The sequence below is a fragment of the Chanos chanos genome, chromosome 4 (genome assembly GCF_902362185.1).
Source record: "Chanos chanos chromosome 4, fChaCha1.1, whole genome shotgun sequence".
Lineage (NCBI taxonomy): Eukaryota > Metazoa > Chordata > Actinopteri > Gonorynchiformes > Chanidae > Chanos > Chanos chanos.
In genome coordinates, this window is record NC_044498.1 from 24,219,956 (window position 1) to 24,230,719 (window position 10,764).

The following is a 10,764-nucleotide window of genomic DNA, read 5'->3' on the forward strand; positions in this document are numbered from 1 at the left end:
CAGTCCCCTTCACATGCTACCTGTTTATATAATGTATCTCACTGTTTGGTCATTCACTGCCAGCAGGTCTGCAGGGAGACTGCTGACTCTATCAGCTCATTGTCACCATTATCAAGACATTTTGGAATGAGATATTGACAGAAAATTGTGAATACCAACGACAAAACGTTTTCCATTACTATGGAGCACAAAGGTGGACATCATCACAAACCAAATACAATTTTTTAGTTTTCGGTTTGAGATAGCTTATAGTTACATGAATTATCAAAGCACGTTAAAGGTAACAATACGAATTGTATGCTAATTTAAAATAAATATGTGTATAGCTTTTTTGATATTGAACACTGCTGACAGCTTTTAATGAAAGCCTTTGGATATAAATATACATATACATGAAGAATTAAAGACATTTGTGGTTGTTATATTTAACGATTAAGTTGTGTAATAACAACATTAACAGGCACATTTGTGGATCATGTCATAATTTATGTTTAGTCTATCACTGCTTTCACCCCAAACAAAAAGCGTTGCCTTGAGCAGAACAGGAGGGATTTTTCATTATTCCTAATTTTACCCCAAACAAAAAGTGTTGTTTTGAACAGAACTGGAGGGATTTGGCATTATACCTGATTACTCTGTGGGTTTCATACAGAGGCATTTGTCTCAGAATTGTTATTTGAACTGTCAAATTGCCTCTGAGGGTGTCACAGCCTGCACCTCCATTTTGTTTTGTTCCGTCTTTGTGCTCCTGTTCTGTCTGTCTCCGCCCCTCACCTCTTCCCGTTTGTCTCATTATTAACCTTGTTAGTTTTAACCAATTCTGTTTTGCCCTGTTTAGTTTCCCTCTGTATTTAAGTCCTAGTGTTTGCCTTGTCCATTGTCTATCGTTGTTTGTGTTTTGAGCACGCTGTTATGCTGCACCTTTTGTTATCGGTTTTTGTTCCTGTTTTTCACTTGTATTTTGATCTTCATTTTAAGTAAAGTCCTCCGTTTGTCACCTTCATCATCGTGTCTTTGCACTTGGGTCCTGCACCACACCACCAGCGTGACAGAGGGGCAAACATTTTCCTAATTTTTGATTGCCCAGTTAAAAGACACATTAAAAAAATGGAACAAATACAATAATTTTTTGAATGAAAAAAAAAAAAAGTATAATAAACCCTACAAAATATACCAGGGGGGGTATTTCAGAAAGTAGGTTTAGTGAAAACTCAGAGTTAGTTAACTCAGAGAAAGTAGTAACCCTCCTAATAGAAGAGCCCTATGGCTTTGTTTTGCTAGAAGAATGAAGTCCCAGGGCTCCTCTATAAGGAGGTTTACTACTTTCTACAAGTTAAGTAACTCTGAGTTTTCACTAAATCTGCTTTCTGAAATATCCCCCAGGACATGAGAAGAAGAGGAGACTTCCCTGGTCACCAATAAAAACTATGCTCACATACAACAAAACATGGTCCTAATGGAAATAGAGAGTAGCAAAATAAGTTTCTCCGCACATGCTTACAGAAGCACAACAAAACAAAACAAAACGACAACAGCAACAACACCACCGCCACCAACAACAAAACCCATCAGCGCCATCTAGTGACAATTAGGATACACTAAGTACCAGTTTTCATTGAGTTTCATATTTGCATTTTGTTTATGTTTGTATATGACACTGGTGAGAATTAAACTGCAATAAACTGAGGAAGAGAAACAGAGGCAGAAGAAAATGTGGCTGCTTTGGCTAAAGAAAACAAAAAAAAGACAGATCATAAATATTAATTGTTACCTTTTACTATTTGTATGATTTTCCTTTCTTTTTTTTTTTTTTACCTTTTTTCCAGTCTTTCCTTTTTAAATGAGCTAAAGAACAAAAAGGACATAGTTTTTATTATTATCGATTTTATTATTTATAGGCTGATAAAGTGATAAATCCTTGAAAAATAAAATAGCTCAGTAAAGTACCCTTTCCTTGATATCTGTCAGACAGATGGAAGGAGCCAGTGAGATATAACTGCGCCGTTCATTCTCAAACATCACAGAGTGAGCTGCTATACACAGGCGGATTAAAAATGCCATATCCTCAAACACTTTGATGATTTTTTTTTTTTTTTTAATTTTGCATCAAAGTGTGTTGATAAATTACAAAAATGTGGTTTGTTGTCAACTTTTGACAACTTTTAGTTTCATATAGCTCAACGTAGTAATTGCAGAAGTCCTGTCTTGCACCACCTTCATTATAAGGTAACAGCACTAAGAATTAGATGCTCCTGAACTGCTGGAATTAGATGAAGATGGTCTCCTTGAGTAATTGTACACATCTGAAAATGAAGAGGCCAGAGTGTAAAATGCAGTATGTACACAACTTTCATGAACTCTTCATGGTGGTAGAGAGAAAATTCACTGACAAGAGTTCCAGCATTTTGGTTTGAGACGTCACTTACTTTTTCTCTTTCGTCGAAATATGTTCAAACTACTTGATGATGTTCCAGCACTTGTAGTCTATGACAGAGAGAGAACCGTAAGCATAACTGAGCAAACATAACTTTGCACATAAAGAACATAATGTTGGATTTATCTGTTCTAGTGTTAATACTGTGCAATCATCTGTGTGCTTCCAGTATCAGACATCCACTTACAACAGCCCAAATTTCAAGTCAGATATTAAATATATATAATATCACTGCCCTCTCAGATCATATTTTTGCCCCCTCAGTTTTAACTGTAGCCTAATGATAATGTACATGTTTGCCCCCTTGCAAACCTCAAATGCCCCCTCTGTCATTGCACCCTGCAGCTGGCCCTGAATAAACTGCAATGCTTTGTAGGCAAAGTTCCTGTTGTTGTTCTCATAACTGCTGGACTGCTGCGTACATGCATATTTACACGTCTCATTTCTTTTGTTAACCTGATATTTCTTTCAGTTAAAGTTACTATCTTTCACATTAAAGAATAAGGGGGCTGTGACTCAGCATCATGGTTCTGAGTTTCCACATGCACTATGTTGCCGTGGAGATGCCTGCCCACTAACAGGCCAAAAGAATGGGAGGTGGGAGGGGCCTATAAGAGCATAGGAAATTAGACATGCCAAATTTGGAAGAAAAATATCTTGCTGTTTTATTAATCCCCAATCTCTTTATAAAAAGAACAAGATTTCTTGACACATTTGTGTTTCTTTCTTTGCTTTAGAGCGAATGTGCATGTTATGCATGTACAGTATTTTGTAATTCTGTCTTCCATATTGTTGGGTGGATTTCCTTTCGGTTCCAGCAGTGCTGAGCATGAGTCTTTTCCCAGGCAGATGAGATCTGTGGCACTGTGATCAGGTCACCTAAATAGCCAAACTGTCCTCACAGAAAATCTCACAATCAACAATCAAGAACAATGAACATACAATATTACTGCAAAAACATAAGAGATTTAAACACGAAGAGTGTTAGCTGAGAAGAATAAAGAACTAATAAAAACATGCTTACTTTTGTTCTGCTGGAGATTGAGCTTACTGATGTGAGCTTTCCTGTTAGAGAGGTCAGGATCTGCATGCATAAGATAGCATGTCACCACAGATATACAAAACTTAAGTAAATGAAAATTATTCTTTAATCATCACTAATCATTTACTTGCTTAGAATAGTATACACAACTACATAAAAGAGGGACAGTAAATATTAATACCTTGCTATCCAAAAGTGTTCCAAACACCAGGATAAAGAATCCCTTTGACAAAAAAATATAGACAAGACATTGTTAAACATAAACATATCTTCCTATAATATGCATCAGAGACCATTGCCTGTAATAAATTCAAATCCCAGGAAACAAAAGTAGCACTCAAAAATAGATATTAATGAAAGCCTATATGTTAGCACAACATGAGGAAGTTAATGTCACTGTTATGTTATATTATAATTTGTGTTAGTTTTGGCTTTATTGAACCTCTGTTAAGCAGGATTTGTTCGATAATCTGAACATTTTACTGTGAAGTTACTCAATACGGAATTAAACCCAATACAGGACATAACCTGTGTCTGACTGATGTCCTTGAGTTTTCATACATGGGCTGCAGTATACTCATGCGCATATGTAAAAGTGTGGCTATCACAGGACACCTGACACAATGTGAGTCCAAATATTTTGACAAAACAGGAAAAAAAGTGGCCCCTGACCTGACCCACAGTTCAAATATGGTCCTACAGAATGGCAAGCTCTCACCTGCAATGAATTCAGCAACGCAAACACAACATGAAGTCCAAAATTCCGATAATCAACCATTGTTCCAATCCCAAATCCCCAAGTGAGACCAAAGATGGGTGTTAAAAAGGCAACACACTTGACGATGACCAAAAGCGTATTCTTTTCCTCCGGTTGAGTAGATTCTCCCACTCCCCTCCGCAGAAGCTTGGCTATGACCACGATCACGATAACTAAATTTACGGCCACAACAATCAGGGCAGGAACCACAAAGGCCAGGAGGGTTTTCTGTTCCCCAAAGGCAAGCCAGCAAACATGATTTTCTGAAATGTATCCTCCATTAGGTTGTGTCACTGCCACCGTGATTACCACTATGATAAGAGGAACCCCGTATCCTACTGTGAAAGATATCGCCGTCATTGTTGATCTTGACATCTGGGATAAGACCATGACCGTGCGGTAGAGCAACAACAGGGCCGAGACCAACATCCAGAAGAAAAGGGCAAGGTAAAAAAAGTGGATGAAAAACGTTGCTGTAACGCAGGCATTTATTAGCGTCTGCCCTCTACCATTCTGTTGCGCTCTCTGTTCTGATATAGATGCTCCAATAATGAACCATATGTCAGCAATCAGCAAAGACACAGCTATGTTTACTATGGACACATGTCGGACATATGACGTAACATTTTTAGTCACGGACTTCCAAACCACAATCTCGATGATGAGGCACAAAACCAAGGATCCCATTGAGATGCCAACCCCAATATAGGTGATAAAATCCAGGATCTTGTTTCTAAAAGGAGCGTAGGGAGCCATAAGAACTGAAAAGGAGGTGGTGTGATTACATTCACAAGTCACAGTTCCATTAGCCCCAGATGTGAGATTGCATCCTGTGCTATCCCATCCACCAGAGTTATTAAAAAGGCTAAAATTCCAGAAGACACACATTGGTTCTTCAAGTGTGTCATTTCTTAATTCAAAGTTAATGGAGATGTTGTTGATGCTGTTGCTCACGTTGACCAAAAGGACAATTGCTTCGATGGAACTGTTGGTGACATTAGTTTTACTTCTGGAAGGCAAGATGCTGTTCAGAGTTGAGAATGCCACGGTAGTAATGGACGTGTTTTCAGTTGTCACCTCGGTTGCTGGAACGGTCACCTCGGACGAGTTGACTGTTACGGTGTTCTTTGATTCTGTCAAGTGGATCTTCTTAAGATGAATGAATCTTGTTGTGATTTCAATTGGATCATCTGCAAGGGACCTTACAATTGTTTCCACAGAACCCAGAAGAGAAGAGCTGGTATTTCTGGCTGGAGCGTCATCGGCCTCATTTTCATTATTTAGCACATTCCAAGAGCCGATGCTCTGGGCAGACACCACCACATCCATTGTCTGGAGGAAATTCTAATAATGAAACGAATACAAATGAGGGTTAAATGAATTCTTTTTTTTCTGTTACTAAATTAGGATCAACAGTGAGTCTAATATTGTCTCTACCACATCCAAATTACTGAGAGAAAAAAGGAAAAGAAAGAACGATAGTTAATGCAATAAAATAGAATACCACATTTTATACCTGTTCCATACTCAGGTGCCACACACACACTTAAGCTACAAATCTAATGCTACATTGTGTCAGAGAGATAAAGCTTTAGATGTCAAATGTTTGGTATGGCTGACTGTCACCACATTAAAGAAAAAAAAATACAATCAAGCTTCAATTTTTGTACCTTAAACACCAACTCTATTTAAAGTTTTTCTTTGGTTTTGCTTCAGTTAAAAGATTACTTTGATGGATGCGTGCTCTTCAATGAGCTTTGATATTCAGTAATAAAAAATGCTTCCAGGTAGTTACTGATTCAGATTTGGCAAAATGACATAAATTTTTGATTAAAAGGTTGATTACTCATCAATCTTGATTACTGGTCCAACCAAAGCTCCATCACTCAGTGAATCCTACAATTCTAGAAGCACATCTCAGGAAAATTCACATATAATGACTTACCTTGTACAGTATAGTATTCATTTTAAAAAATGTCCTCTCATCGAGTGAAAAATAGGAAAAAGCAGTTTAATGGTTAATGCTCGCAAAAGCTCAAAAATAGTCCGTAGGGGTGAGCCTAAATAGTTGACTATTAGACGATTCGATGTAAGGAGCCTGATTCGATTGCCATTCTCACAGTCAAATAGTCGCAAAATATGGTTGTGAAACAAGGATCGTTCCATTCCGGCTATATGGAGGTGCTGAATGTCTGATATGATAAATGCTTATGCCAAGTGTTACTAGATTAAGCTGCAGCCTGCATTGAGAGAGTGGGGGGACTCATGCAAAGTGTGGACAAGTGTTGATGTGAATGGGGGAGGCCATGTTGGGAGGGTCGACGGGGAAGTAGTAGGTGTAGTAGAACCACAACTGAAAAAATGGCATGTTTTCACTGCTCCTGCTGAGAAAGAAAATAAAGGCGATAAAAGCTGCCATACCGCACTCCTGTTCCTTCAGTCTCATCACCTACAGTGGGAGGACCCGTGTTGTATGTGGACTATTACCTCGAGAGCTTTTGAAATTTAACGTATCAGATAATGAGTCAGCCGGTAGTCTTGGTCCAAGCGAGGAGGCAAAAGGTAACAGAAGTCAAGAAGACAAATTGTTTAATTGGGTGATTCAGCTGTTTTGTCTGGTGTGGAAAAAATGGAAGCCAATGTCGCAAATGAGAATATGGATCAATGAGAAAAAAAAAAAAAAAAATCATGGTTCGACGATCAGTTGATGGTAGGTAAGACTTGACGAATTAGATTCGACTACTTAAATTCTTAGTTGGGGATGCCCCTAATAGCCTGTGAAAACAGAAAAGACTTTTAGATGTGCACATACCTGCATAACAGGTTTGTTGACTGTGATGCCTTCTGAAACACTAGCGATTGAGTTTAGTATAGTAACTATAGAAGAGATTGTGGCAGTTGACTCAACTATTTCCTCCTCATTGTTTGCTGTCACATTATTTAGTTTCTCCACAAATTCTGGAAGGGTGTCTCCAACTAAATTCTGATGAAAAAAAAAAAAGACAGAAATGAATTGAACAGAATGCTTGATCACACAGAATGAAGGAGTTCCTCTTCTTCTTCTTCTTCTCTTGTCTTATTTTGTTATTTTCCCTTATATTTCTTATTATTATACATTATTATTTTTTCAGAAATCAGAACAAGTCTGTTCTAGAAAAGAGTCTGTTCACTCATTACACATACACACTGACATTTTTGAAGAGACTATTTGACTATTTGATATATCAGTATTTTAACACCCCTTTCTGTGACGCCACCAAAATCAATTATTCAGATCTCAGACACAAGACAAAATGTGAGCAGGTTTGTTAAATTAACTTTCATAAACTAATACTATTAAAACTCAGTGGACAATTGAATATTTCACTTTAATATATAATTGAGCAATATATGAAATAGATATTAAAAATGAAAATATTTACACATTTTTAAAATGTTATGTAGTAATCACTTTAATATGAATAAATATTAATCAGTGCAAGGACTTTATTATGGGTTACTTAGTATAAAACTGAAGGGTTAAATACTTACTGCTGATTCTGTTTGAAGTTCTATGATTTCACGAAGGACACAGTTGTCTTCAGTCACTCTCCACTGACCCTTCCCATTGCTTTCTACACACTGAATGGTTTTATTACCAATTTCATTGTCTTCACAGCCTACCACGCTTGTCTGGTTTTTTTTGCCGACACCATACTCTGCATGCTCACACACATACTCTTTGGACAAAATAATGTAAAAATAATGTAAAACTGAATATCTACAATTCTGCAGAGCCTTCATGATAAAATGTTATAAATCCATGTTTTATACATGTATTTAAATTCATTATCATTGTCAGTTCAGTATCCATATCAGTATCCATCCATATATATTACCAGTATTTAATCAATTCATAACTGTGGACATATCACCATGTGGTTCATTCAAAACAGGGACAGAATTAACAATGAATTTTATAATATATGGTAATTACTTGTACCCACAAGGCCTGATTATTCTTACTAAAACCTCAGTAGGTTTATCTTCCATCGGCCATTCACAAATCAAATGTGTGTGCAGTGCTGGATGCATAATAGCACCACCCACCACTACTAACCAGTTGCTGGGACACAAAAACATCATTTTACCATCAAATTGCATACTCCACTAGGCTGGACACAAATACTTCACCATTAATTAAATGATCTAAATCATCAAAATGTTCTGGTTTGCTTTAATAATAACACGCAAAACATCTACACTGGGGGATCTATTCATAACACCCTCTGGTGTGACCTCATTTTCTAGCCATAAGAGTCAGTTACTTATTAGGTGCAGAAATCTCATCAAAAAAAAGATTACACAATTAATCATACAGTCAGACAACTCTAATTGTAACATGCAAGCAGACAGAAGTGCTTTGTCCAGAGAGAAATAATGGAAACTCACGATTGGTTGGTTTGATTATGGTCAGCCTCATGTTAACTGAGAAGCGTGCACTTGCTGTGGGCGACTTCAGCATACAAACAAAGTTGGGGTTTTGGTTACACCCGTTCGTACTGGTTTGGTAATTATATTTCACACATTTCTCATTGTTTATGGCTTCCTGGGAACCAGCTGTTCAATCAAAGTAGAACAATAGGCAGGCAAAATCAGTGAGAACAGCCTATAGATATTCTCTGTATGTCTTTTTAATTGATTAGCAATGAAATAAACTATGGATAAAGTATAGATTTCTCTATATTTGACCTTCATACGTACTTCATACATGTCACTTCATACGTACTATCGTATACGTATACTACATTCACTGGCACTATAGAACACAAACAATACCACTGAAAAATGAATAATTTTAAAGTCCAAAGATTGTTATTGCAATTTTTACCCAACACTGTGTCGCCATTCTTCAGTTGAACTTCGTAGGCTTTATTTACACAACAGCGAAATTCAACCTCATCATTGCACTTGACTGTTTTATCCTGAAAATTTGCCACAATATTAGGATCTGGTTCAATTCTGACATTAGACCACAGAACATATGGCACTCCGTTCCTTCCATATTTGCATTCGTATCGCCCTGTGGAAGAAACAGATGAAACACATCAGAAACACATCTTTTATTATAAAATTAATTGAAGAAACAAGAATGTTAGCATATGATTGTGAGTGAACTCAATAACAATAATGTCAACAACTACAGCTACTATAGCTACACCTCCTAGTACAACAACAGCAACAACAGCAACCACTACTACCAATATGACTACTACCACCACCACCACCACTATTATTACCTCAATTAATAAGGATAACTGTTTTAATCATGAATTACTGCAGAAACTGCCATAGGGGAGTCTTTGGGTGGACATATACTATTCATAATTATTTTATATTTATGTTCTTGAAATTTTGTAAGAGTGAATAGAACAAATCTAAACACTGTGAACACAGCACATTGGTTAGGACCATTGTTTCCTGATGACAGTGACTTGACAAAAAAAATTACATCAAAATTCAAATGAATCAATGCCTTAAATACCCTTAGAAAAGAAAGGAAAACCATTGTTAACCTTTGACACCAGTCACTTGCTTGACATATCATACTAGCCTGGTAAAAGTAACAATTTACAATAACACATCAAGAAAGCATAAGACATATTTATCTTTTAGGGTGAAGAATCAACTGCTTACCAGTCTTAAAAGTAAAATTTATTTTTACCGTTTTGTTGAAATCAATGAGAAACTCACCCACATCATCAGATGACACACTCTTAACTATGAGCTTGTTGCCTGAGAGCTCGTACTTTGAACTTTGATCAACTGGCTCTCTGTTATTCCCCTTTGTCCACACTGGATTCCCTAAAGAGCCATCTGGTCTTTGACACGTTAATGTCATGTTGTCTCCGGGATACACTTTGCCATCTGTAAACTTTTTGTACACTTCCAGGGAAAAGAAAGTTTTTCAGTGTAAGTCATTATGAAAGATTGAAAGAGTTTTCAAAACATGCAGCTACATAACTTTATTTGAAACTGTATGAATTAAAATATGATATAAAATGGTGCAATATTTATGAACCTACCACTCTCAACAAAAGAGTTGTCATTAATTTCAAAACCAAAATCCTTTTTCAGTGCATTTGCAAGTTCTTTATTTTTTTTATTGACTTCATTCCAGTCGAGAGGGGTAATATAGAATATGCTTATGTCTGCAATCACACTGCCTTGCCTAATCAAACAAAAAGACAGAAAACTCAACACAAATATTATACCAATATATTAATCTGTCATGTTGAGTATTTGAACAAAAAAAACAACAACCAACGAACCAAACAAACAGACAAACAACCAATTAACCAACCAACCAACCATCCAAACAAACAAACAAACAAACAAACAAACAAACAAACAAACACTTTAATTTGGATGAGTGCTACTGCTGTTTTTTTTTTTTTTTGCATCCATGGATACATGGCCTTTAATAGCATCATAGCATCCTACAGCGTATAGAATATAACTACAACATCCTGGAAATTAAGCAATATAAGG

At 36.7% G+C, this 10,764-nt stretch overlaps 1 protein-coding gene across 1 annotated transcript; it reads right to left on the reverse strand.

Annotated features, from left to right (window-relative positions):
- Nucleotides 1-2,235: 2,235 nt before the first annotated feature.
- LOC115810272 (adhesion G-protein coupled receptor F1-like) lies at nt 2,236-10,114 on the reverse strand. The gene is made up of 9 exons (XM_030772197.1): nt 9,967-10,114; nt 9,104-9,295; nt 7,765-7,952; nt 7,046-7,216; nt 4,195-5,577; nt 3,658-3,699; nt 3,459-3,518; nt 2,427-2,484; nt 2,236-2,303 (listed from the first exon to the last, which is right to left on the reverse strand). Exons 1-9 carry the CDS (start codon nt 10,112-10,114, stop codon nt 2,236-2,238), a joined length of 2,310 nt encoding a protein of 769 aa, XP_030628057.1.
- Nucleotides 10,115-10,764: the final 650 nt, after the last annotated feature.

Coding starts and splice junctions, on each gene's coding strand:
- LOC115810272 (XM_030772197.1), bottom strand. CDS start 10,114: ATGACATTAACGTGTCAAAGACCAGATGGCTCTTTAGGGAATCCAGTG. Junction 3,519..3,657: donor GAACACTTTTGGATAGCAAG/GTATTAATATTT, acceptor TTATGCATGCAG/ATCCTGACCTCTCTAACAGG. Junction 2,304..2,426: donor ATTTCGACGAAAGAGAAAAA/GTAAGTGACGTC, acceptor CTTCATTTTCAG/ATGTGTACAATTACTCAAGG.